This window comes from Fusarium subglutinans (genome assembly GCF_013396075.1).
Source record: "Fusarium subglutinans strain NRRL 66333 chromosome Unknown NRRL66333_c0000286, whole genome shotgun sequence".
Taxonomy (NCBI): Eukaryota; Fungi; Ascomycota; class Sordariomycetes; order Hypocreales; family Nectriaceae; genus Fusarium; species Fusarium subglutinans.
The window spans coordinates 536-28531 of NW_023502349.1; the positions used below are offsets into that span (position 1 = coordinate 536).

General features: G+C 50.3%; 6 protein-coding genes across 6 annotated transcripts; 3 read left to right on the forward strand and 3 right to left on the reverse strand.

The window, feature by feature from the left end:
• Window positions 1-456: 456 nt before the first annotated feature.
• Window positions 457-1305, reverse strand: FSUBG_12733 (uncharacterized protein; the record flags this gene model as incomplete). The annotated part of the gene is made up of 1 exon (XM_036677550.1): window positions 457-1305. One exon carries the CDS (start codon window positions 1303-1305, stop codon window positions 457-459), a length of 849 nt encoding a protein of 282 aa, XP_036531787.1.
• Window positions 1306-3264: 1959 nt separating this feature from the next.
• On the reverse strand, window positions 3265-4390 carry FSUBG_12734 (uncharacterized protein; the record flags this gene model as incomplete). Its single annotated transcript, XM_036677551.1, has 2 exons — window positions 3265-3669; window positions 3806-4390. The coding sequence occupies 2 exons, from the start codon at window positions 4388-4390 to the stop codon at window positions 3265-3267; spliced, it is 990 nt and encodes a 329-aa protein (XP_036531788.1).
• A 2200-nt stretch (window positions 4391-6590) lies between these two features.
• Window positions 6591-9079, forward strand: FSUBG_12735 (AGC PDK1 kinase; the record flags this gene model as incomplete). Its single annotated transcript, XM_036677552.1, has 2 exons — window positions 6591-8666; window positions 8726-9079. The coding sequence occupies 2 exons, from the start codon at window positions 6591-6593 to the stop codon at window positions 9077-9079; spliced, it is 2430 nt and encodes an 809-aa protein (XP_036531789.1).
• Window positions 9080-10109: 1030 nt separating this feature from the next.
• Window positions 10110-11803, forward strand: FSUBG_12736 (26S proteasome regulatory subunit N6; the record flags this gene model as incomplete). Its single annotated transcript, XM_036677553.1, has 3 exons — window positions 10110-10547; window positions 10602-11231; window positions 11288-11803. The coding sequence occupies 3 exons, from the start codon at window positions 10110-10112 to the stop codon at window positions 11801-11803; spliced, it is 1584 nt and encodes a 527-aa protein (XP_036531790.1).
• Window positions 11804-12229: 426 nt separating this feature from the next.
• Window positions 12230-13512, reverse strand: FSUBG_12737 (conidiophore development hymA; the record flags this gene model as incomplete). Its single annotated transcript, XM_036677554.1, has 4 exons — window positions 12230-12694; window positions 12749-13230; window positions 13291-13348; window positions 13408-13512. 4 exons carry the CDS (start codon window positions 13510-13512, stop codon window positions 12230-12232), a joined length of 1110 nt encoding a protein of 369 aa, XP_036531791.1.
• A 1325-nt stretch (window positions 13513-14837) lies between these two features.
• On the forward strand, window positions 14838-27940 carry FSUBG_12738 (RAV1; the record flags this gene model as incomplete). Its single annotated transcript, XM_036677555.1, has 14 exons — window positions 14838-15266; window positions 15326-18108; window positions 18595-18601; window positions 18719-18758; window positions 18991-19275; window positions 19330-22675; window positions 23579-23660; window positions 23725-23913; window positions 23972-26260; window positions 26320-26766; window positions 26819-27065; window positions 27119-27369; window positions 27428-27656; window positions 27717-27940. 14 exons carry the CDS (start codon window positions 14838-14840, stop codon window positions 27938-27940), a joined length of 10848 nt encoding a protein of 3615 aa, XP_036531792.1.
• Between the last annotated feature and the right edge of the window lie 56 nt (window positions 27941-27996).

The following is a 27996-nucleotide window of genomic DNA, read 5'->3' on the forward strand; positions in this document are numbered from 1 at the left end:
CTTTTTACTACTTTTCTAATAGAAATCCAGTTTATAACATGCTATCCCGGGCTTGCCGATCATGCCCTAAGGGTGTCGCGTTGTATTGTCTTGCTCGCGAAAATAACGCCCTGAACGGACCCGCATCTATTAGCGGCAGTTTTTCTCCGACTGTGCCACAAACACAACTGCACAACTTGCACAAAGCCACAGAAAAATGTTCAACGCTAACACAATTCACATTAGAGGCACATTCAAGATCGAGTTGTCGTTCAATGATGTAAATTGCAATCAAATGATATCAAGCCATGACTATCCGGTCTATGGCATTCGCTCTCGGTAGCCTTCTTTCCCGTCCATCCCAAGGCTCCTTTCCCATTCCCAATCCCAGTCCATAAGCATGGCAAACACGTAACTCCGTAAATAGCAACTACAAGATGCATCAAGAATTTTGAAATGTTCCCGGACAATAATTCTCTAGTCCATGCTCATGTCCATATCAGGGACAGCGTTGGTTGGTCGCGGTGATTCGGCTGCTGAAAGAACCTCCTGTCCGTCAAAGGTAGGAGGAGAGCATTGAAGATTTCGGAGTGCGCCCTCAGCATTGTGGCTGACGAGTTGGCCTTGTCGGAGATTCTCGGCAAATAGGAAGAAGCCCTCGTTGGTCTCCACCAGATACGACTGGAGACCGTTGCTCTCAAGAAGGATTCGAGCATTGGAAACAGGGAAGTGGTTCTCTATGTAACGAGCCCAACCACGAGCAGCGGCTTGGATGTGCTCTTCTTCACTGATTCTTCGCCAGCCGATGCCGAGATGCAGAGTGAAGTTATCGACAATGGGACCCTCGATAGCAGGCTTGACTTCAGGCTGAAGGGAAGAAGTGCTGGCTGCAGGTGCGCTGGATAGAGTGGGCGATACGCGCTGCAGCTTCGGATTTCTGATGAGAGAGCGCGCCTCCTTGATGGCGGCCTCTTCAGCAGCCTTCTTCTCCTCAACCCAGGTGCCGGATTGACTGCTGGCGTCTGTGACATAGCGAGTGCTCTTCTTAATGAGGGTCATGCCCGGGCCGTAGATCCATTCCTCTTCGGGCTCTTCAACGGGCAGGGACTTCAAGTCAGGCTCAAGGTTTTCAGAGGCCTCGTCCCGGGAACGCTTTCTACCAGCTGCAGAAGGTCGAACAGGCTGAGGAGCAAACTGGCTTGGCATAGCTGCAAATCGGGGTGGTGTGTGGTGTCCGAAGCTTGCCATGCCCATAGACTGGTGGGCATGTTGGGGAGACATGGTAAGGACGGGAGAGGAAGAGAACTGAGAGCTGAAGTACGACATTTTGAAAAGCGTATTCTGTTCTGTCCGGTTCTGATCTGTGATGGGAAACTGGGAATGTTTGCAAGGTTAGTAGTCAGTGTTGTAACAAACCATCTATAGCGTAGTCTCCGGGACACGCGGTGATGATGAGTTCGCTCAAGAGAAGAGGTGAGGGGGGCGTCGGCGGAATGGAGCCTGATGAGTGACGATGAGATAGAGAGAAGTAGAAGAACGCGATGGATGCGGCCAGGACGAGGCACGAGGGCCAAGGTACGCGAAGGTGAGGATGAGAGAGTGGATAATAGGTAGGTAGTAGTAAGTGGATGTAGTTTAAGACAAGTCGTGATGAGAATGACTTTTGAGTTACTATGTCCTGAGATGGATGGATTATGTGAAGAGATGAGAGGAGGAGGAAATCGATGGGAGGAAGAAGAAGGATGAAAAAGCTGTAAAAGAATGCGAGGGGAGGACCTGCTAAAATAGAAAGAACCTGTGAGTAGGTAGGAAGGTAGGGACAGTACATACAGTAGAGAGACGAAGAAGGGGCGTGAAGTGTGAGTGGCTCTTTACCCCAGGTTGAGGTGCTCTCTTGCTCTTTAACGCACCCACCCAACCCATGCAGCCTCACTCCGATCTCTAACAGCCACTGGAACTGACACTGTGCGTTGGTCTTGCGAACGGCGAACGCCGCGTACAGGTACTCTGAGAAGATACCCAGGCGCCTGAAACAGACCGGGAGCAGCATCAGCATCTTGTATCGGATTTGGCAAGCTGCAGTTTGGACCCGCGCAAGACAGTATGCATACGGTATGCACGCCATCAGCTTATCGCAAACCTCCCGGCCCTAAAAGTGGTCTAGGTCGAAGCTAAGGCACCTCGCAGTGTCAGGTACGTACTGTCTAATGGTCAGCTCTAATTCGCGCTTGACTCCTTCTGGGTTGCGTAATTGCTAGGGGTCTCGCTGCCGTAAGAGGCATAGCGCTTGGGTGGGTATTTAGCATGTCTTGAGCCTTTACCTGGTTGGATGGACAACGTTTTGGCTTGACTCTACCTAGTTGCCCCGTGCCACTCTGAGCCTCTGAGCACTCGCTCAGCAATCAAACCTAAGAGCCGAGCCCCCATTTCAGCCAGGTGGTTTTGCTTCTGATCCGCAGCTATATGTAATCCGTAGACATTGACCAATCTTTTCCCGATGGGACACCAATGAGATCCCCACCCGGGCTTCCGCCCAGCCCGAGTCAGTTTTTGTTTCTGCCCTCGTCTTCTCCTCCCAATGGATCATTAGGATTGGAAGTTTGTAGTTCCGAGCCCGTTTCCAAGCGGTACGTACCTTGCGTAGGGATGATGGAACCTACTGTACTGCAAGTGAAATGAGTGGATCAAATGGAACTCCCGTCCCGATGTCCAGCCCCAGTGTCTAGGTAAGCAGACTAAGGTACCTACTAAGGTTTCTGCCACTCCTGGTGCCTGAGGTGGCAACAGCCAAGCCAGGCACATCCAGTCTGACAAAAACTCTTCTCGACTGGAATTTTCGCTGCCGCGAATGGCTGGATCTGGAGCCCCCCGGAGCCGGACCAACTGAAAATTCGAACCTGCCCGAGTTTGTAAGGACGGATCCATGTCCGCGCCCGTTGTCCCAAACGGATCACAAAGGAACTATCACCGATCTTCTATCGCTTACTTACGGAGAAGCAAGACCTAAGGGAGGAATGCTCCTTTAATTGACATTATCTTGGTAACGAACTCGGTGAACAGTTCATTATCCTGATTCAGTAACAGACTAACCTAAGGTAAGGTAAGGTAAGGAAGGAATACTAACTTCACTTCAGTTAACGCCCTGCTTGATCAGCAAAACCAGCAGTCCACCGTAATATTATGCTCCGTTTATCTTGTATTAGCAAGACTGATCCTCGTACTCCTTGCATTTGCCGATGACATGGACCACCTGACATCACCGGGGATGTCTGTCGGCAAATCACATCACACATCGTCGGCGTTCTCACTGCCTCCGTACAAACCCTGCAACCCTGGTGCTCTCAACCCTACTGGGCTAGTATTGCGTCCAGCACGCCTTCTCCTTACTGTCACCGGTGCATCGTCAATTTGGATTCTCGCTCGTCGTTCTCGAACAGGCGCCGTGTAAGCTCCATCAAACCTGCTTTGATGGCGAGCTTCTGGAAGCTGTCTTGGAGTTTGGGGTTGTTCTTCAACGGGCAGGCGATCACTGTACACAGGAAAATGTCTTCGGGGTGTCATAGACTCCAATCCTTCGTCAGCCGTTGAGATTGAAAGCTCACCAGCATCTTCGGGGGGTTCTATAAGTTCTCCCAAGCTCTGCGAGAGGTCGTCGTTGACTTCTTCCGTTTCGTATGTTGATCCGTCCAGCTAATTGCCCATTAGCCTATGCGTACTTATCTTTCATGTCGCCGCCGCAATCAATACAATTCAAGGGGGCTTTCATGGAAACATATCCCGATAATAATGAGAGGGACTGGAATTCGGTTGGGGAAGTGTCCCTCACAGTTGCTGCCAAAAGTTGCCCTATTGTATTGCGTTCATCCTCGTCCGTCACGGAAACATCCCTAACATTATCGTGGGGTTGCGTGTGGACGGGCGCGGTATTCGCATCTTCATGGTCATCTTCAAACTTGTCAGTACCTGCCTCAGCTCCGATCGTGTCTCGCCATTGCCAGGCTGCCGGCTTACCCAAGCTTTGCCGCGGGCGGAAAGGAAGTCGATGTTGGTCTGGTTGTTGATGCAGGCGGTTGATGCCGTGATCAACATCCACGTAGGTGGTGTCCTCGGAACTGATGGTACCGTAGTCTATCAGAGGAACTGATGATCCTAATCCCCCTTCACCGTCTGACTCGTTTCTACCATCTGAACCTGGCGTGTCTTGTCCAATGCTGGAGTCAGTGGTTGGTGTTGCGATCCTGGTGTTGAGGGCATCTTCAAGCACAGCTTCTTGATCATGCTGGATGACATCATCGCGCCTTTTATCGATTTTCTGGCGACTAAGTAGGTGCTTCCTGTAGCGGCTTCGACGCTCAGCGTCGCTAATGTCGCGTGTGGATATCTTGATCGTCGTAGGTTGAAGTCGGAGCATCTTGTAGTTGTGGGGTGATGGGCCGATTTCACTCTAGACTTTCACAATGAAGCGTCATCTGTACGGTTGCAGGAACATGAATACCTTACCTAGACAACAAGGCAGCTTGTGTGTGTATTTATTCCCAAAATCTTTCAGGACGCAGCTTCCCATGGACAGAATTGTCCAGTCTGTCTGAGTACTAAAAACTTTAGAATAAGAGCAGGGACGTCCATATAGCTCCCGAGCTCTAGGGTAGGACATACATAGGTAACCTTGAGGTATCATGTTCATTTCACCACGTAATGAGGTGGTTATGGATGTCTGCTTATGAGGTGAAATCCAACAGTGCTCTCTGGTTTTTATCGCAAGTTATGGCTTTATGGTGTCTCATTCTCTGGGTGCCTAATTTATTGGTGCTTCCATGATTCGATGGGAGGCTGACGACACCACACTTACAACAGTACATGCTTGCACAGCCCCAGCAAGAGTTCCTAAGAGATGGCGGATAACGTTCTCGATACCTCAATACGTGGCTGATTAGGATCAAATCCCATTATCTAGCAGTATAGGTTACTAGTTCGACATGGCGTCCCTATTACGCGGCTATCCATCACGAGATACTCGATTCCAGATATATCTTGCAATTTACGTGGTTTCTGGCTGATACGAGGTGCTGCGCCGCACTGGAAGACCCAAGTCATGGCAATGATATCGGTATGCATGCAAGAAAGATCCCCATGTTTCGTACGATATGACATCCGCACTTGGAGTGAATCCTGTAATTCAGCAACGATATTGTCATGGTTGTGCATTTGACCAACACGTGGAATCAACGGTGCTTGTCAGCTTGAGGGGAGATACCTAATAATCACTGCATGTAAATGGAAAGCAGTACATGACAATAAACACAACATGTACGGGGCTTTTGTTATATAAACTGTGATAGTAAAGTCCTGTGCAATATGGTTGCACCACCGCTTCACGACCTCAAAAGCTTGATTAATTACCTCCACTACCTTGACTAAAATGTCTCGAAACAGGCTGAGTCCCATGAGCACGGACAGAATGGCATCCGCACGTACCTACCTCCTACCTACATCAATTCTATTTTTGGGCATCGCGATTGTTGAACAGCATCGAGCCATGGATCCTGGATATCGTCGTCTCCATGTCTGGGTAAGATGAAATGCCCTCATTAGCAATTTGCTGTACTCGTTCATCATGTTGAATACCTAGTAGGTAGCTACCTAGGCAGGGAGGGTAGGTAAATAAATAGGTAGGTATTTTTAGCGCCACGATAGACAGGGACAAGTGCGGCTTCTGTACCTCTTCGGTACATAAGTAAGGTACCTTATTTAAACTGAACCAGATCCGTGATATATTTAAGTCGTTGTCCTTGGCATGAAAGTACTAATCTAAGCCAGCATTTTGCCTGGACTACGGATACAGACCAGCAACAGTGGCCAGGAGATCTCGCAGACCGTGCTCGTAGATCAATATTAGACTTTGCCAGCTATACCTCACACTCTATACCTGGCCGAGTACATCTAGTACATAGGTACGTTGGGTTAGTACTCTGTAGTGAATTGGAGATTGGCTCAGGACAGATATTGGTGGCTGGTGCTCCTCTCACCAAAACACCAGACAGGACAAGGTAAGGCACCTTGCAAATAAACACTGGGGGCTCCCAGTCTCTCCTTTTAACTGTGTATCATCCCAGCAAACAAAGCCCCTACCTACTGACCTACCTAAGGTGAGGTATTATACCTGGGTTTAAAGACAAGGTTGGCGGCGGCCTAAGGCGTCTCTCGCTTCTCTGGACTCTCGTAATCTAGACTGGGGCCTCGTACCTCTCTTTTGCTACGTGCTGTTGGCTGACGGACGGGCCTATACTTTATCAGTTTCGTTACAGCACTACCACTGCAACCACCACCAACGCAACGCAACGCGACGCAAGGCGACGCAACAATCCGGGATTTAATTTATTATTGCTAACCTCACAAACCGACCTCGCTCGCATCCTCCCATCTACCTTACCCGTCGATTCCTCTCCTGGACAGCTCTGCTCAACATCCATTGGTGATGCTCCACGGTCTAAGCCGCCGCCAGTGGCCGACCGTCCCTTGCTCACGACTCGCGTTTCTCCTCCCAGTGCGAGTCGAGGTTGAGCCTGCCCACTTCCCCTGAGCATCTGCCCCAGGCTCCTCCGTCGCCCACCATGAATGGGGACCTGAGCCTTTCTCAGGCTTTGGGCGGACTGCGCATCGCCAACCCTGACGATGCTGCTGAGGCTATTAACTCATCTTCGACCTCTCCTCCCGGGCCCAACTCGACTGCTCAGAATACCACCATCTCTGTTTCAACTTCAACATCCGCCCTCCCCTCTACGCCTCAACCGACAACCACATCCACCACGCCCTCATCCTATGATGCAATCCGCCTCGACCCTATAGATGCCGGTGTTGAAACCTCACTTACCGATCCTCGTCTTACTCCATCCGCTCAACCTTCCGACCCTGCTTCCGACCCAAGCCCCTCCGTAAATCATCCCCAGCCATTTCCCCAAACCGAGCCGTCGAGGTCCTCCGTTTACGGCATGTCTAGTGTGGCAGAACCCGGCTCAAACCCCTCGTATCCCGTGAGAGAGTCTAGCCGACGAGACCCCCATCGCTTCAACAACTCAAGCCGACCAGTATCAGGTTTAATGTCTGGCGGCAGCCCATTGCCTCCTCGAAGGAGCTCAAGAGGTATGGGGGTTGGCTATGCATCAGGCCCTGGCGGCGGGCCACAGCAGAACCAGCCTTACGCAGGTGACGCGCCAGTCCCAAACAGCAGAGAGGACTGGCAGGAGCGTGGAGCGGCTGTTGGGGTCCGCAGAGAGGTTGATGCAAATGGACGTACCGTTGTCCGCCAGGTCAAAAAGGGCGTCCGCGACTTTTCCTTCGGGCGAGTTCTTGGCGAGGGCTCCTATAGTACAGTCTACATGGCGACAGATCGCCAAACTCTAAAAGAATACGCCGTGAAGGTACTCGAAAAGAGACATATCATCAAGGAGAAGAAGATCAAATATGTCAACATCGAGAAGAACACACTCAATCGACTTACTGAGCACCCCGGAATTGTCCGGTTATACTATACATTTCAGGACGAGACATCGCTCTACTACGTCCTCGATTTGTGCAATGGTGGAGAGCTCTTGGGTGTCTTGAAGAAGACAGGCACTTTCGATGTCGAATGCACCAGGTTCTACGGTGCACAAATTCTCGACGCCATTGACTACATGCATTCTCGGGGGGTCATCCACCGAGATCTGAAACCCGAAAACGTTTTGTTGGATGACCAGATGCACGTCAAAATTACGGACTTTGGAACTGCTAAACTGCTCAAAGATCCACGCGAAGACCCTTCAGCCGCATCAGCCAGCGGTGCGCCAGATCCTGGAAAAGACGATGACAGTCGCGCAGCATCATTTGTCGGTACCGCTGAATATGTAAGCCCCGAGCTCCTCACACACAAGAACGCCTGTAAGGCTAGCGACCTGTGGGCTTTCGGCTGCATTGTATACCAGCTTTTGGCTGGCCGACCTCCTTTCAAGGGAGGCAGTGAATATCTCACATTTCAGAAGATTGTAAATCTCGAATACGAATTCCCCCCTGGCTTTCCACCAGCAGCCAGAGACCTCGTGGAGCGGTGCTTAGTCCTCGAACCAGCCAGACGTCTCACGGTGGAGCACATTAAAAACCACGAATTTTTCGATGGACATCCATTCGGAAAAGGACTCTGGAGGACCAAGGCACCTCGTCTCCGCCCATACATGCCACCTCCCCAAGAGCCTCAAGTTATTCAGCTGAACGGCTTTTCCACCTCATCCAATACCAGGCCTCCACAGCAATCCCAGACCATTCCCTCCAATGGGAATAATCGACCGTCGAGGATAATAACTGAACTTCCTCCCCCGACACAGCTTGACATTGAATGGTCGCCCGTTTTGACTAAGAATAACGAGCGCATTCTCAAGTTGGGCGATCTCATGGTGGTCTCGACGCCTTTACCTTCAAGTCCCCACGGAAAGGAACCAGGAGAAGGACATAAGAAGTTGTCTCGTTTCTTTATCGGCAGCACTACTAAGAAGCGTCAGCGCCTGGTAATGATCACATCTAGCGGCCGAATTGTCCTTGCCCCTGCTGGTGGAGAAGAGAAAAGAGCGAAACAGGAGTTGTCTCTGCTTGGCTCAGACTGCACCTGGAAGACCCAAGTCGACGCAAAGGGTCAAACGGTGTGGTGTGTCAATACAGTAAGTGAATCTTTATTGGGATTGTGTCTTTTAGTCGGCGCACTGACATCTCTCATCAGGGCGGCCACCACTACACATTTGAAGAGGCCAAGTCCTCATCCACACCCCAAGAAGGTGGCTCCGCTGCCGCTGATTGGGTTGAATGTCTCGAGAGGGCAAGGGACATGGCGTTGTCTCAGAACATGACCACCTCTTATGGTGGTGATAGTGGTTTTGCCGATATGTCGTCTCAAGTTTCAAGTCCGTCAAGTACTTTGGGAGGCCCAGGAAACTACTCAGACGGTTTCGGGCTCAGTGACCGACAGGGACGAAACCATCTGAGTAAGAATCAGGGGAACAATGAAGATCCCGCGCCAAAACGCAACCGATTCAGCAAGAGACAATCGAGGAACGGGCTAGGATCTGCATTCTAAGGATTCTGAAGGAAGAAATGGTGCGAACAAACTCGGATCTCGACAAGTCTCAGATTCTTACAGTCGAAGAAATGTGTCATTTTTGCCTCTCATCGATCACATTCAGTACGTTCATGGCATTGAGAGCGCGGCGTCCTAATTGCGGAGTTTTATTCATCTGAGCGGACTGGCAATGCATTATTTTGGGGTGCATTTTGTTTTCAGCGTTGTCGAAGAAGGATGGCCAGAGCCGTCAAGTGGTGATTGCTTGATGGGCTCCTAAACGCAAGGTTTCTCGATTTGGAGATGCGCAACCCAGACCACCAGATAGGTCTACGCGATTGTCGGAAAACTGTTATCGAGCTTCCTCTATGTTCTCGTGTTGAGTTTTGGGGGAAACAGCCGCAAAAGTGTGTAAGGCTGAGGTCAAGACTGCAGGTGCAGTATGTTCAAGTATGCTCGGGATAGGAGAAGTGGTGGTGTGTTTGGTGTGAGCAAGGACGGGTTCAGAGCTGTGGCACTGGATCAACTCTAGCCGGTTTGGACAATTATGGATGCCACCCTGTGGTTCTTGAGATCCTATTCAAAAGGCAAGGCTAGTCAGAAATGTAAGGGCTATAGATAGGAACTATAGTAGGGCGACGAGAGTTGGGCACTCGTTGTTCCGAGGCTTTACGGATATATGAAGAACCAATCCATCAAGACAGGGATGGTATTCGGTTTTTGATCAAGCCCAGATCGCCCTTTCTAGAGCTGTGGAACTGGATCATGTCCAGTAACATTCAGAGACATCAGCATTTCTTAGATATAAATCATATTCAATTACCTAGGTACACACAAAAAGGATAAATGGCTTCTAGGGAGTTCATATTGTTGAAGGTGGAAATGGTCACGTGACTGGATGAGTAATAAAGTTTGCTAAGGTACCGACTGACGGCTACCGTTTCCTCGCGACGCAGCAATGCGATGCGACGCGACACGATCAACCTGTAATCCCGCCAGCTGACGCCTACCGAACCCCAACACAAGACTTTGTTTTTTTTTCGGTAAAATGCAGCCTCAATATCGCGCTTATGCGCAGCAGGTTCCGCAACGCTCGCCTCATGCGACAAACCAGCGACGTGGTGGAATTGGTACGCTTAAAACCCATCCCCCATCCTTTGCGCAATCCGACCACGTTCATCAATCATCTACTAACATGGACGCCTTCTCAGGACCCATGATGTCCTCAGGACCTCACCCTTCGGTTCCCCTCACCCAGGCACAGATTGCTCAGCAACAACAGGTTCAGGCTCACGCTAGCGAGCTAGCTAAGCGACGTAGTCGAAAGCCTACAGATAAAAACATCCCCGATGGAGTTGAGGACAGCATTGTTGATCCAGACGGTGCTCAGCGGTACAAACAACTCCGAGATGTCGAGCGTCGTCTTGATGCTACTATCACACGAAAGCGTCTGGACATTGTCGACTATACCAGCCGTGGATCCAAGGTGTGTTCGACAATAATACGTTTATCGGGAGGAACTGACTAACTCATGGCTCAGAGATACAAAACCTTGCGAGTTTGGATCACCAACACGGTCGAGGATCAAATCTGGCAGAGCAATGGACTCAACTCTGATTCGTTTGACTTTACCCCTAGCATGGAGGCGTCGTACCGAGTCAAGATTGAAGGTCGTCTACTCGACGATGAAGACGAGGAGACCGAGCAACTCAAGAAACAGGAGTCAACCACAGAAGAAGGAAAGGAGATTGGCGATTCAGCACAGAAGTCCAACGTACAAGAGAAACCCCGATTCTCGCACTTCTTTAAGTCTTTGACTGTCGATTTCGACCGATCTCGATTCCGAACAGGCGCCGAACAAACAGTGGAATGGAAGAAGCCAGATGCTCCGGCCCGAAACCAACCCGGTGCCAACCTTCCAGCAGCCGCTGATTTTGATGAACTAACCTTCAAGAGAAATGGAGACGAAAACCAAAACATCACCATCAACCTGTTCCGTCAGGAGACACCCGAGAGATACCAACTGACCCCTGAGCTTGCCGAAGTGGTTGATATGAAAGATGCTACCCATCAAGAGGCCGTCATGGCTCTCTGGGAGTACATCAAGTTACTTGGACTACAGGAAGATGAGGAGAAGCGCAATTTCCGGTGCAATGAGCCTCTCAAGAAGGTTGGTTTATGCATATACCTATGTTGATATTGACTTGGCTCTGACGGTCCCCACAGGTTATAAGGCAGGGTGATATCGGACACATCCCTTTGCTCAACGAGTATGTCCAGCAACACCTGCGACCTCTGGAGCCAATTCGCTTGCCATACACCATCCGAGTTGACCAGGAGTTTCACAAGGATCCCCAGCCTACGATCTATGACATCCAGGTTCCAGTGGACGATCCCCTACGTGATACTCTCTTGCCGATGCTCAACAACCCTCAGTACATTGCAATGCTCAAGGACGTGACGGGGCTTGACGACCAGCTCGCCAAGGTGGTTCAAGCGATCGCCGTGTCGAAGGCCAAACATTCCTTCTTCCAGTCTCTTGGCAAGGATCCAACCAACTTTATCAAGAACTGGCTAAGTTCTCAAAAGAGAGACCTCGAGGTCATTATGGGAGAAGCGCCCAGAGGAGGTGGAGAGCATGCATCGGGTGACGAGTGGCGCCGTGGTGGAAAAGATAGCGTCTGGGCTACCCAAAATGCGCGAGAGAGTGTCAATGTCTTGCTCTCCAAGCAGCAACGATGAGCATGCACCTGAAAACTGTCAACACGCCAGGACGGCACTTGGTGACAAACCAATTGGAGTTATAGAGTTTGTGTCATGTTTAATTGGCCACATTCTGGAAGCAAGGGGGCGTTGGGAGCGTCTTTTTGTATAATAATATCATGAACCAAGATCAGCGAAACGACATGCATAGCCTGGTTGCAATCAATGCTACCGCCAGGGCCATTCAACACAGGTACTGTAGGGATAAAAGAAAAAGAAAAAGAAAAAGAAAAAGACAAAACTGCGCGTCATGCTATGCCATTGTGATGAATGGAGAACTGTGCCCCTTGGTCTCATGAATCGCTGTCGGTCGGAAGAAAAGCATTGAAAACGCCGCACAAGTGCAAAATGGTATGGTGAGAAGATGTTTGTCCAGACTAAGTAGGCAATGCGGCATGAATACGTTCACCGTTGAGGAGCAACGGGAACTGATGGCATGCCGCGGATTTGCTTGATTAAAAATTCTCTCTCATCGATGAACTGCTCGTCATCTGTCCGATCCTCGAGGAAGTGAGAGAGGAAAGTGAGAAGCTTATCGCGATTCATGAGGAGAATCTTCTGGACGGCAATTGACTTGTGCGGGTTTGCAACAAAGACCTTGAATACGTGGAAGCCCTCGTACTGAACCATTTTCCTATCATCGCGTAGCAGGTTCATGCATATCTTGAGATGCTCCCCGCGATCAACATAGGCAGTCATGACGTTATAGTTGGAGCGATCAAGCAAGATCTCACCGAGAAGCTTTATGGACTGACGCTTGGTTACATAACTGTTGGACTGCACCAAGATGTTGTTGTACTTGTCGAAGAAGAGTTCAAAGTTTGCGTTCAAGTATCTTGGTACAAGGTCCTTGTGGCGTGTCAGGAGTTCCTACAGTACGTATCAGCAAAAGGCAGTAATTCAGGTACCGTAAACCAATCTCACTCGAAAAGTGGTGAAAGCATCTGCTGCCACCTCGAAGGAGCTCTTATCAACCCAATCGAAGAATCTCCAGAACACGCCTCTGCCACTTTGGGGTCGGTCACGGTCAATGGCGTTCAGACCCTTGGAACTCGAGCCTGGCTCGTCTCCGTCGTCGTATAGAATGATTGCCGCGGCGGCCTCATTCTTGAGTAGTTCTCGTAGAACCGAACCTGCTGGCGTAGCGCTCTCCTTGTGATCATACCCTCGACATAGCTCAACTAGGACCTGGGGTCGATTGCAGACAACGTATGATAGTGCGAGAGGATCGCTTTTGGGGGCAGCGGTGGCGGGACGGAAGCGGAAGACGTAGGAGAATATGACTTGGGTATCTTTACGTGACTCGAATGGAAGACGGAAGAGATTGACGGCGAGGAGGTGGAGGAGATCTTCGTCGATGAGACCAGTCACAAGTTGTAAGATCTGTTCTGGAGAGGTATCGGCCTCTTGCAAGATGTCTTAGCCATACAGTCAGGGGGTTCGTGGGGAAAGGCGAAGCAGCGTACCGGGAGTTCCCTGCAGGATAGTCTTCATCTGGCTCAAGACTCGGGCAAGCTCTTCAGCCTTTTAGAGTCAGTATCAGTCTTTACCCTTGAATCGAGGTGAGGTGATATGATTGCTACCTTGGAAGGGCCCTGTGGCCCCTCGAGCTTCAAGACATGCTCGCGGGCCTGCTTGGGAAGATCAGCAACTGTGCGTGTGCGGGCTCTTCCAAACAGGAACGACATGGTTCGAGGTTATAACGCGATTGTCGAAGAAGGAATACAAGGGTATCACAGCCATACAAGAACCTATCACGGTCCAGACTGTTGTTTGTGTAAAGTGAGTTGCTAGTAGTGTTATGGTATGTAACTGACGGTCTTGCGACGTCAGGTTTGTTATCGATAGTGTTTTGGTTTCAGAACCGAATAGGTAGCGGCGAATAGCTACCTAACTTACTGGGTAACTTAGCTCCCTTGAGAAACACAAGGACTGGCTACCTTTGGTAGGTAGGTATTCACCTCATTCACGATGAACCGAAGCGGAAGGATGAGACACAGACGCTGGCGACATGTATGCTAAAGTCATACCAGAGTAGGTTGATGTTGGCAAACAAAACCAAGTATAAACAAACACTTCATCAAGCTCGATCCTATTTGCTTTGCTTTGCTTTGTCTGGCGGACAGCAACCATGCATGCCCCAACAGGCCCTGGTCCTTTTAGTGCTAGAGCGCTGTAAACTTGGCGTTTGAGTGACACAATCGCTAATCTCAATCCGCGATGAGACATGACTAGTGCCATTGCTAAAAGAAAGAAATTGGTTGTAATACATCAAATCTTACACATGCTTAGTAAATTGGTCTAGAAGCTACCAAGATTCATAGACCTTGGTGCCATTTGAGGCCATACATACATCCATTATCTGCTGGTGTCGGTCTTGTGTCATCTCTTGATGGGCTACCTTAGTAAGTGTCATGCTGGCCTGCCAGAAAATACTTTTTTGCTTAATCTTTAAAACCAAGGTACTTAGTTAGGTAGGTAAGTACTGAGTTACATAATTAGAGTATTTGAGGTAGTTGATATGTAGATTAATTCAAACTCGAACTATTAACATTCTTTATTTATGGTTATAAGCAAGGTAGAGACAGGGAGTGCTGTGATTACCTATGGTAGGTATGTAGGTACCGTACCTTATGAGGAATCCTTGAACCCCTCCATGGAACTAATAAGGTACCTTACCTAGGTAGGGACTGACTGACCTACCTAGACGCGGGGCACAAATTTGACCCCACCTCCGGTTCCGTCGCTTCTGCTTGACTCACCCACCATCGCGAGCGGGTGAGCGAGCTGCCTTTTTTTCTTAAACTTGCCCCTCCCGTCCTATCAAAGGTTTGTCGCAGATACCTAAGGTAGCGACACTTTCAAGGCATCGCCGGTGAGTCAAACATTTCTTTCTTGTCCATTCCCATAGCCACCTACTTAGATACGACTACGCCTCTTCTATGATTCCTCATATCACCTCGTTCAAAACTTGTCCACTAACCACTCCTCCTACAGGCGAACCATCACAATCATGTCGATCGACTTCCCGAAAGAAGAGGAGGCTATCATCCAAAGATGGCGGGAAATCGATGCCTTCCTGCGACAGGTTGAACTGTCCGAAGGACGCCCTCGATATACCTTCTATGATGGCCCTCCTTTTGCGACCGGTCTGCCTCACTACGGCCATCTTTTGGCTTCCACCATCAAGGATGTTATCCCTCGTTACTGGTCCATGAAGGGCTACCACGTCGAGCGACGTTTTGGCTGGGACACACACGGTCTGCCCATTGAGCATGAGATTGACAAGAAGCTGGGGATTTCTGGAAAGGCTGCCGTCATGGAACTCGGTATCGCTAAGTACAACGAGGAGTGTCGATCCATTGTCATGCGTTATGCTGGCGAATGGCGACACACCATTGAGCGTTTGGGACGTTGGATTGATTTCGACAACGATTACAAGGTAAAGAAACATCCATTTTATCTACACCCGCAGCCAGATAGCTAACCGCACTCCTTCAGACTATGGACCCAAAGTTCATGGAATCTGAATGGTGGGTTTTCAAGCAACTGTTCGACAAGGACCAGGTCTACCAAGGACATCGAGTTATGCCCTACTCTACTGTTCTCACCACCGCCCTGAGCAATTTCGAGGCCAACCAGAACTACCAAGATGTCACTGATCCTGCAGTTGTCGTCACATTTCCCCTTGTCGACGATCCTGAAATCAACCTACTTGCCTGGACCACCACACCTTGGACACTGCCCTCGCATCTTGGTCTCGCAGCTCACCCTGATTTTGAGTATGTCAAGATTCTGGATGAGAAGACAGGAAAGACCTTTATCCTTCTCGAGAAGCTCCTGGGTACCTTGTACAAGGATCCCAAGAAGGCTAAATTCAAGAAGCTCGGAACGGTTCTCGGTAAGGATATGCTGGGATGGAAATACACCCCTCCTTTCGGTTACTTTTACGAGGAGTTCAAGGACATTGCATTCAGGGTGTTGAACGCAACCTACGTTACAGACGACAGTGGTGTGGGCATCGTCCACCAGGCACCGGCGTTTGGTGAAGATGATTACAATGTTGCTGCAGCTGCAGGTATCATCACCGAGAAGCGACCACCTCCTGACCCCGTCAACGACACCGGTCACTTCACTGACCGGGTCTCCGATTTCAAGGGCCTGCATGTGAAGGAGGCTGATAAGCACATCATCAAGCACCTCAAGAACGCCGGTCGCATCGCCAACGAGTCTCAGCTCAAGCACTCGTACCCCATGTGCCCTCGCTCCGACACTCCCCTTATCTACAGGGCCGTTCCCTCTTGGTTCATCCGCATTCCAAACATCGTCCCCGACATGCTCAAGAACATCGAGGGTTCCCACTGGGTTCCGTCATTTGTCAAGGAGAAGCGATTCGCCAGCTGGATTGCCAATGCCCGTGATTGGAACGTGAGCCGAAACCGATACTGGGGCACCCCCATCCCTCTTTGGGTCAGCGATGATCTGGAGGAGAGAGTGTGCATTGGAAGTGTTCAAGAGCTTCGCGAATTGAGTGGATATGACGGTGACCTGTCTGATCTTCACCGCGACAAGGTTGATCATATCACTATTCCCAGCAAGATGGGCAAGGGCCAACTGAAGCGTATCGAGGAAGTGTTTGACTGCTGGTTCGAGTCTGGAAGCATGCCTTATGCCAGCCAGCACTACCCCTTCGAGAACGTTGATAAGTTCAAACAGTCATTCCCCGGAGACTTCATCGCTGAGGGTCTGGATCAAACCCGTGGATGGTTCTATACGCTGACAGTGCTGGGAACTCACCTGTTTGGCAAGTCGCCGTTCCAGAACTGTGTTGTCAACGGTATTGTGCTTGCGGAGGATGGCAAGAAGATGTCGAAACGTCTCAAAAACTATCCCGACCCTTCTATCGTCATGTCCAAATACGGTTCTGATGCTCTTCGACTCTACCTCATCAACTCTCCTGTCGTGCGAGCCGAGCCCCTCCGCTTCAAGGAGTCTGGCGTCAAGGAGGTCGTCCAGAAGGTCCTTTTGCCGCTATGGAACAGCTACAAGTTCTTTGAGGGCCAAGTTGCTCTGCTTAAGAAGGCAGAGGGCGTGGACTTCGTCTGGGATCCTAAGTTGGAGTCAAGCAACACTAATGTCATGGACCGCTGGGTTCTGGCAGTTTGCCAAAGCCTCCTCCAGTTCGTGAACAAGGAGATGGCCTCATACCGTTTGTACACTGTCGTACCCAGGCTTCTTGGTCTCATTGACAGCACAACAAACTGGTACATTCGATTCAACCGAAAGCGACTCAAGGGAGAGAACGGTCTCGACGATACCCTCCATGCCCTGAACACCCTTTTTGAGGTGCTGTTCACTTTGTGCCGTGGACTGGCACCTTTCACCCCTTTCCTTACTGACAACATCTACCTAAAGCTTCTACCTCACATTCCTAAGGAGCTCCAAAGCGAAGATCCCCGGAGCGTGCACTTCCTGCCATTCCCCGATGTCCGCGAAGAGCTGTTCGATGAGGAGGTGGAGCGACGTGTTGGCCGCATGCAGCGTGTCATTGAACTCGCTCGTGTATCGCGTGAACGCCGCACCATCGGTCTCAAGCAGCCTCTCAAGACACTGGTGGTCATTCACTCCGATCCTCAATATCTTGAGGATGTCAAGTCCCTTGAGAAGTATATCAGCGAGGAGTTGAATGTGCGAGACCTCTTGCTCTCAAGTGACGAAGCCAAGTACAACGTCCAATACAGCGTCACCGCCGACTGGCCTGTTCTCGGAAAGAAGCTCAAGAAGGATATGGCCCGCGTAAAGAAGGGGTTGCCTCTCCTTACCAGCGAGCAGGTTCAGGGATACGTCCGTGATAAGGAAATCTTTGTTGACGGTATTCGTCTGGAAGAGGGCGATCTTGTTGTGCGCAGAGGTATCAGGGAGGATGAGTCCTCCAAGAACTTGGAGATCAACACTGATAGCGATGTGCTCACCATTCTAGACACTGAGATTCACCCTGAGCTGGCAGCTGAGGGTCTAGGACGTGAGATCATCAACCGTGTACAGAGGCTTCGAAAGAAGGCAGGTCTGGTGCCAACGGACGACATCAAGATGGAGTACCGCGTCATTGCAGACCCTGAAGATATTGGCTTGTCTGGTGCATTCAAGTCCCAGAATCCAGTGTTTGAGAAAGTCCTGCGCCGACCACTAGAGGAGACTGGAGCAGAACCACAGACTGAGGGTCTTATTGCAGAGGAGGAGCAAGAGGTCCAACAGGCAACATTTTTGTTGAGATTGCTCAAGCTGTAAATATCTGGGAAATAAAATTGAAGTTTATGTAGGAGATAAAGTATTAAACAAAATGTTCGATTACAAGTGTATTATTTGTGGCTACGTGAGTGCATCATGTTTTCTTGGATGCAGCCTTAAGTGACAGAACAGTGTCAGACTTGTGGCCGTTGATAGCGAATAGATAGGAGGACATACTAAATAACAATCTTTGAGCCTCATAAACTCTTTGGCACACTTATCCTTGTGGACAGCGTTATAGTCGGCAACGATACACTTGCCATATGCCGTAGCCTACCAGATTTTAGTGATTTGATTCAGGTATGACAAGAGAATTCAGACCTCGACAGAGCATTGCGAGACTGCTTTAGCAAACTTTTGAATGGGGCGAGTTTTTTGCTGGTTCATGGTGACTTTGTGAGGGATGGGGATAGATGATTGAAGATAGTGAATGACCAGTAGGTGTAGGTGCTGAAAATTAGTACCTACTATACCTACCTTAGGTACGGAGTACGTAGGTTAGTATTGCTCATACAGTGCCGACAAGGTGGACCATCGAATAACACAGTACGGCTATCAAGCCCCATGAGGCGTTTGCGCACCAGCCACCCACTTTACACGTCCGAGCGAGCTGTTGGCCGTTGGCATCGCGACCGCGCAAATTCGCGTACGTTTTCTGTTGGGTTGGAACTCAGATTGCGCTTTGTTTGGATACGACCCCCTCGTCGAATTACGGTAGTGCAATTCTTGAAGCGCTGCTAACATCGTCTTTGTCGACTCCTATTCTTGCATTCTTATAACCCGATTTACTGAAGCGCAATACTTTCGCGAAGTCGACTCAAGTTTGACTGTTGGCAAATCTGTATTTGTGCTACTAACCTACCTAAATAAATAAACAGACAGACAGACAGACAGACAGACAACAGAACAAAGCAGAACAGCTCGCGCTTCATTGGGTACACACCGACTTCTTGACTATGGGTCAATGACGGATGTGGGCATCTCGCCAATCATTAAATACCTGTCCATGTCCTCCGACGGCTCTCGCCAGGGCTCAAATGCGACTTCACCAGCAGTATCGATGTCGCCGGCTGCGCAGAGAGCGGCCTCACCGTCTGATGATGGCCGCTCGAGCAATGCCAGTCGGGCACCCTCTAGCCAGGACCCATACTACTCCAACGAAGGTCCGTATCATTCTTGCGATGCTGCTGCGATCTGAAACTGACCGACCCGCCTAGACATCGCTGCGCTGCACGCGGTAGTCGTCGCTGCTCAGGAATTGCTCGACTCAGCGCCTGAGCCGAAACCTCTCCCTGCTGCTGCGCTCTTCAAGGCGTACGACGTCGTGCTCCCGACCTATGGAATTGACCCCGATTCAGATCACCACTTGTCGACTTTCGTCTTCCGCGTTGGCGGTGAGCGAGGCGACGGCAACTTGCTCGACAAGTTCCAAGCTATCCTCAGTCGAATGGGAATCGTTTTAGAATTCGGTGATAATACTACTGCGTCGCCGCGAACTTCAGCCTCTACATCTCCCGCAGTATCTTCATCGAGTCGCCAGAGCCATGCCATCTCGCGCCAGCAAATTACTCCACATGAAGGCCTACAAAACGGCCATGCCACGACTGGACCTACAGTCCCACATTCACCAGCTTCCGCTTCACCATCACCATCACCATCACCATCACCATCACCATCACCATCACCATCACCGTCACCGTCACCGTCACCGTCAGTCTCTCCACCAGAATCGCAACGTCTCCCCCGGGATGGACTGGACTTTTCCGAGACCGACGATGACGAGGAGGAGGAGGGGGCATATGAGGAAATGCGAAAGGCGGTTGTCTCTTCAGCCATGAACCGCTGGCGCTCTCTGGTAGCGAGTCGTCGAGCACAGCCTGCACAGCGGATTCCTTCTTTTCCAAGCATTCCGGAAGAAGCTTCAGCCGATGTGAGGAACTTTGAAGCTCAACCCTTTGAAGATCGACCACCAGTGACCGGGCATCAAACAGCGACGTCTCCATATGTCAATGGACTCGAGCCTCACACTCAAACTTCTCTCAAAGACCCAACAGATATACACACAAGGCCAGTTTCTGCTCAGTCATTTATGCACCGACCCCTTTCTGTTCTAAGCAATGCCATACGATCTACGACTTCTCTAATTCAAGGGAATACGTTGAAAGAGGAGCACTTTGATGAGCCATCTCGTCACGATGATGATGATGAATTACCTCACAGCCCAGTTGAGGAGCCTCCACAACAACTCCAAGAGCCTGAAGTGCCTGAAGTGCCCGAAGAACTCGACGAACCTGAAGCAGAACCCTCTCAACATACACAGATCCAAAATCCACCGGAAGTCTTTTCTCCAGTCACAGCGGCTCGATCTAACACCGTAACTGATAACGAAGGGACAATTGTTCATCATCCTGTAACCCAGGAACGCACTAGAAATACAATATCTCAACACGAACAACCCGCTGACGAAGGCCCTTTGACACCCGAGCCGCAGATTGATTCGGAAAAAGAACAGAACAGGCTCCTCAAACAGGCCGGCAGAGCTCGTGAGATCTACCTCGCAAGTAAGGTCTTCAACCATTGGGCTGACCGCACTGCACGCCGTCTGGAAAGAGACGCCGTTGCAAGACGGCATATGATACGATTTCGCTATTTCCGATCATGGAGCCAAGCCCCTGCACTCCGTGAACCTACCACCGACCACATGAGGGCAGCCGTGGTCGTGAAGAAGTGGCAACGTATTGTCGTCCAAGAGAAAAGCTTACAGGCCACTGCGATAGAAGCTGCTCGGGCTTACGAGCAGAGAAGAGTTCAGCGAGTCCTTGATATATGGTCTTGCCACCGACTCAAACACCTCGGCCGTCAAATGACAGCCTCGCGTAGTAGGACACGAGCCATGTCAAAGTGGCTGTCACAGGCTTCTCATGACAAGGCTCTCATTCAAGCAATACAGACCCAAACGACTTTGCGACTCCAAGTGGATGCCATTCACAAATGGCAGGGCATGTCAGAAAATGAAAGCCAACTATATAACACTGCCATGAGAATTGGAGATATTCAGCACTCCTTCACATATCTTCGAGAATGGTGGGATCAAGCTGAGGTCAGTCGAAGGGCGGGCGGGTACCGCCAGCGATTGATGATCGAGAAGGTAAACCATGCTTTCGATGAGTGGAACTTGAGGGCAAGAGCCCAGGCATTCCAGTGGAGGCGCGAGTATCTTCAAGTGACGCGAGTGTTCGACCGATGGTTCCAATGCGCCGAACAAGATGCGGACATGGGCCGAAGAGCAGAAGAGTATTATGAGGAACAAGCAAAGTCCAATGTTGTAAGGACTTTCAGGCAATTTAAGCGTCATTCGTCACACATGTCACGTCTGGGGGATCGAGCTCAACTCTATCTCGGAGCTACCAAATTGTTGCAAGTCTTTGATCGAGCGATCAAAAGCCGTAGAGACCAAGACAAGCAGCAGATCAAGAGGTATCTGATGGCTAGGTATACCCAAGTCTCTTCTGCTCGAAAGAAACGCAATTTCCTTGCTGCTATCGATCGATGGATGGTATTGGCGACGGAGGATAGGGCGCGGAGCGACTTGATACAAGAGTTGCGAACCCATAGAGATACCCAACAGGTTATCCTGATTACTGATGCATGGAAACGCCAAGCGGACATTGACCAAAGGCGCATGCAAGAAGCCAAACTGCAACATGCAGAGGAATGGTTGGAAACTTGGAAAGTGTACACCGTCGAACTTGAGCAGCGGGATACAGATGCCTGGCAGCTTTGGGCAGCCGACAAGCAACGGCAGTCCCTCAAGTCCTGGTCAATTGCATCGTTACAACAAAGTGGACAGGGTCACACAGCAATTGAAGTTCAAAGGAAGCACGAACGCGAAAGGCGTAACCGCGTACTGCAATATTGGCGTCAACGGGACGATAGAATTCGATCCGTGGCTCCTGGAACTCGCCCACAGCCACAATCTGTGCCGGCTGTATGGCCACGCGGAAGTTGGCGAGCATTGTCTGGGAGGCGATCACTGGCCAGTCGCAATGATAGGGGCTTTGATTACTCCAGTACACCGCTCGAGACACCGACTAGATGGACTGGGCAGCCATTCTCCATGTCGACTATAATGCCACCAGGATCCATGGCTCCGCTTCGAGAGGCGGACGAGAATGCTGAGGCGTTTTCGCTAGCGGGCGATGAAGATGATGAGCTACCAGCCTCGCCATCTTTGAGACCTGCTTCGCGAGGACCTGGCCAGTTCTCAGGTCTGCCATCCACGACACCGATGGCACCAGTCCCATCGCATTTAGAGCGAGACACCCAGGGTCGTGACCCTGAGTTTGACCAGGACCTGGCGAGCACAGCAGGACCCGGCCGGCCTGAACCCTCACGGCGGCCAGTAGCTGCGAGATCATTTGGAATCAGGCCTCTAAATGGGCGTACGATTGGACCTTTGCCTTCCTCGCCGGAGCCAAACTCCCCAGCCATCATCAGCAAATCCGTGGGCGCGAGACCATCTGCGACGCGATTTGGACTTCCGCGGCAGACCACCACTACTAAGTTTACGCCAGCCACAAGATCTGTGCGTATTCAATCACCGAGAACACTATCGGCTACCCCACAATCTCGGCCACCAGGATTGCCAAGAGGGGATCAGCTGCGTAGCCGTGTGAGTGCAAACCAATAACCCTGTTGACCAGGGTGGCTATTAGTATATACATCAAGGAGGAACATGTGCGATGCTGGCTTTGGCGGTTTGCAAGAGTTGGATTGGCTATGGATGATCTGTATGTGTTTCTCTGAACGTTGGATGACTTGTTTGATAAAAGGATACCCCTTTCTGTTGGTGTTATTGTTATATGTGAATGCATAGCGACGATCCGTCGAAGGCGTTGGATAGGCAATAGTTTATGAAAATTGCTGATCTTGAAAAATTCGTTACTTGACACGAATTTGCTCGAGTAGGTAGATGTGAATACCAAGTCCATGTGGATAGATATGGCTGTCTTTTCGTTATTAGAAGTGTAGATAAGCAATATATCGTGTTGTGATCGTCGACTCGAGCCATGAAGCTCTAAACCATTACATGGATGTTAATATACGCCAACGCTCTGATTACCTTATATAATACAGACGAAGAAAAACATCTACACTCTTCCAATGACAAAATTATGTTTAGCTTCTGTAGACAGCTTCTGTAATTGAAGATACCTACGTACCTAGGGTCGTAGCATTTATTGTCATGGGTTCTTGTGCATGAGCCGGAGTGTGTGTGTGGGGGGGGGCACGTCACCTCTAATCACGCTGGGGTCTACGGATAACTCCCATTTGATTGACTCTGGCAACTTAGCTCACCAAAGCTTCAGCTGTCAGATCTCAAGCTCCTCTCTCTTGCACCTGAATATAGGGTAGTAGCGCCATCACAATTCCTTAGAGATGCGCGCAAACTGCTCTCCTTAATAGCATGAAGGCCGTCTTGCCGGGCAACCCGCGCTCGAGGCTCCAAGGGCTTGCCTCGGGTTACTGGGACTCGCGACACATTAATGTAAGTATCTTACCAAGCTCTCCTCCTGAGCTCTGGACCCAGCTGATGAGCTGATGCTGCATAGGTTTACATCACAGGAAGCGCCTTTGCAATCTTGGAAGGATCCCACGGCATTCTACAGACAGTTTATGATGAAGGCGAACAACCGCTAGAAGCTATCGCATTCGACGAGGCGACAGGCAAGATCGCTACTTGCACATTGACCCAAGTCCGTGTGTACAAGCCATTCGGGTCGCGCCAAGACACTTTGAAGGTTCCAATGCCCGGTTCCATGAGAAATGCTTAGGAAACTCAGCTCACGACTCTACTAGTGGGCGCTCCAATCGACCTTGGACATTCCCTATCCGAACCCCGACGACGTGCCGTGTACGTTGTCCTGGGGCAGCTCCGCAGAGCTGTTGTTGGGTACACAATACCTGTCCCTTTTCGACACCAAGACCGAACCGAGGTGTCTCTGGCAAAAGAAGCTGCCGAGCATCGCCAAATATGCCTTATTGTCGTACGATTCGAGATACATCGCCACGTCGAGCCATCATGACCACTTGATTAAGGTCTGGAGGAGACTCAACTTTGGTGCCGACGAAGTCCGATTCGATCTCACATACCTCCGACACCCGAACATTATAACATCTGTGAGATGGCGCAGACCATTCCATGTTGAGCAGGCCTCCGACAATGTTCTATACACCACATGTCTCGATAAATGCATTCGAGTTTGGACACCTACCGACACACCCGACGGGAAGCATTGGCAGCTATGGGGACAGGTCGATCTTTGCGCGCCATCGCAAGAGAACCCAGAGGGCTTGGACATGCGCTTCGCTCTGGTTCTTGACGGGCGAGACTTCACAGCCTCTGTTGAACAAGCTGTCCAGGCGCGAATGTCTGACGACTCAGCCACCGACGACCCTGTTGCCCTTGATCACCTAGTAGCAGTCGCGACTAAGAACCCAGAAATATGTATAGCTCTTGATGGCAAGGGAATCATGTCGGCATGGGCGCTCGAGAATGTCGGCAGTAGCACCGCAAATTCACCAACCCTTTTCAAGGTGGCTCAAGTCAAGGATGTCCATTTTGAGCTTCTCAGCAACTTCCTTCCGGTTCAAGACACCCCTCACACAGAGATACAAACGTATTGCGACAAGAGGAGTGGCAAGGTTCACTTTATGTTACATGCGTTCGACGGAAGAATAGGCGTGTTTACTGGAAGCGTTGCCGATCTCTTCGACCCCATGACTAATGATCGACGCCTCGCCCTTCAAACAATCTGGTCTGGACATTCGACTTCCATCACCAAGATCGTCCGAAATTTCAGCGGGCGAGCGGTGGTCTCTCGAACCAGAGACGGTGAAAGTATCGTGTGGAAACATATTCTGAGCCCACGGAACAGCTCGGGCCTGACCTTGACACGAGGGAGCGTTATCCCAGAGAAGGGTCACATACATCGCATATGTGTGCTGAGAAAGGGGCGTTTCGTGGTTTTCCTTCGCCATGACACATTCTCGCTCTGGGATTGTAGGACAAGTCGAGCTACTGCCCTCTCTCAGTGTGACTACGAGGTGTCAGGGAAGCCACTGTGCCTCATCATTCTGCCTCGATCAGATGTCAAGAACTATACCGTTGCTCATATTGCGACGATAACGTCGGAAGGACACGGTATCGTGTGGGAGGTTCAACTGCCTCGCTACTTTGATGACCCAAAGACAACAGCCGGAGCCAATGTGGAGGAACTGTGCCGCTTTGAAATCAAGGACATAAAGAGTCTGGCCTATGTGTTGCCAGTTGATCCTGCCGGTTCGCAGCCCATCGTCTCGGGCTTTCTCGATGTATTCGCTCGCGATGTTGCCGTTTCTTATACACACACGGGCCGTGTGGACTTTTGGACTGCACGAGTTGACCCTGAACAGCGAAGCGTTGGATGGCTATCGACGTGTACCACGGAGACGGGAGTTTCTGAGCCAGCACTGGTCAGTGGCAGTACATTGAAGAAAGCTGCCCTCGTGAATTCGTCGAGATCGCAATTGACAATTTGGGACATTGGCGGTGCTCGTCTCGAATATGAGAACAACTTTCAAGAGCACCAGGTGATTCAAGATCTTGACTGGACATCAACACCTGATGGCCAGTCTATTCTCGCCGTTGGTTTCCCTTACCGAATCGTCCTCCTCTCTCAGATGCGATTTGATTATCTCAACAAGGGCCCAGCATGGGCACAAATTCGCGAGATCAGCATTCGAGAACTCACACCTCACCCAATCGGCGACTCAACTTGGTTGGGCGACGGCCACTTGGTTATTGGTGCTGGCAACCAGATGTTTGTGCAGGACAGGCACGTTGGAATCTCCGAGTCTATGAAGACGGATCTGCGTCTTCCTCTGCGAAAAGATGGCAAACTAGACTTATTTCAGGTCGTTCAAAGATTCAACGGCCCCTTGCCAGTCTTTCATCCCCAGTTTCTCATGCAATGCATCCTTTCAGGGAAGGCGACCCTTGTCAGGCGCATCTTGGTGGCTTTACATAGGACCCTGAAATACCACATTAACGGCGAAATGCTGGATGACTACCTGAGAATGGACTTGAGCGAATTCTATATACCCGAGGTAAGTGACAATTCGATCATGCCGAGGACACAGCAGGCCGTGCTAATCCAATTGTTCAGCAAAGTCATACTCTAGCTGTCGACAAGTCTTCTGGGGTCTATCTGAATGGAAGCAACACGGATGAGACGGATGACGAGGATGTTTTTACGGAGCAGACCGCGGTCTCGATCAACGAGAAGCTCGTCAAGATTGATATCATCCAACTCTCAGGACACGAACAGATTCAGCTCGCTGATATTATTGAATGCGTTGCCCTTGTTGAGAGACACCGCCGATCGATGGACGAGAATGGTGCTCGATTTATGCTGCTCTTCCGTCAACATGCCCTCCGCAAAGGACGAACCAACGAGATGCATCTCTCATGGCGTGAAATCAACTGGGCTTTCCACTCCAACAGCCAAGATATTCTGGTTGACTTTGTATCGCGACAAAACCATGGCAGTATGCTTTGGGAACATGCTCGTGAAAGTGGCCTGTTCATGTGGCTCACTGATCCTACTGCATCGGTAAAGACCATTCCGATCTGACGAACTTGTTACGGTAGCTAACATCTTCTAGAAAGCTCAATTCGAGCTGATCGCCAGAAACGAGTACACAAAGAACGAGGTCAAAAACCCGGTTGATTGCAGTCTTTACTACCTCGCGCTCCGCAAGAAGACGGTCCTCCAAGGTCTTTGGAGAATGGCAAATTGGAACAAAGAGCAAGCAGCCACTCAACGCCTGTTGGCAAACAACTTTGAAGACCCTAAATGGAGATCGGCAGCACTCAAGAATGCCTATGCCTTGCTTAGTAGGCGACGATTCGGTAAGATATCCTTGAGGTAGCAGCTTTCTGGTACAAAAGCTGATCGTGAACAGAGTATGCTGCAGCATTCTTCCTTCTTGCGGACCACCTCCACGACGCTGTTCAGGTCTGTCTGAATCAGCTGAAAGACATGCAATTAGCCATCACAATATCGCGGGTCTATGAAGGCGATGACGGTCCTGTCTTGCGCCGTCTTCTTCAAGATACAGTGCTCCCCCTAGCAGCACAGGAGGGTAACCGCTGGCTGGCTGCATGGGCCTTCTGGATGCTCGGCCGTAAAGATGTGGCCGTACGAGCACTTATTGTACGTTGTGATCTGTCAAGTTCTGGATAGGAGCTGAATCGCTGACATGTTGATATAGACACCGGTGTATACTCTCTTGGAAACACCTTGTTCACCAGACATCAAGTCTCGATTGTTTTTGACCGACGACCCTGCCTTGGTTGTCCTTTACTCACATCTACGTCACCAGACTCTGCAAACTTTGAGAGGAGCATCTAAGATTACACCGAAAGTTGAGTGGGAGTTTGTGCTGCACAGCGCCAAGCTATATGACAGAATGGGATGCGATCTTTTGGGATTGGATATAGGTGCGTGCAAGACTACAATACAAGTAGCAAGCAAGCACACGTTCACTGACTGTGAAATAGTACGTAATTGGGAGTTCCAACAGTCACCTGGAGCAACTGGCCTTGGTGGAGAGGTCAACCCTCTGAAGCTGCTTCGCCGGAGAAGCTCTTTGGTGGTTGCCGACTTGCCTTCACCAACTCTTAGATTCGACTCTCACTGGGAGAACAAGAAGACGGTCAAACCACCGCCCACGACATTTGAAGAACCAGATGCTGGCTCTCTGCTCGACAGTTTCGGCTTCTGATGGGGTTGTTGAGTTGCAGTATTGAAGAGGCGGCGATGTGTGTGTGTGTTGCTTAG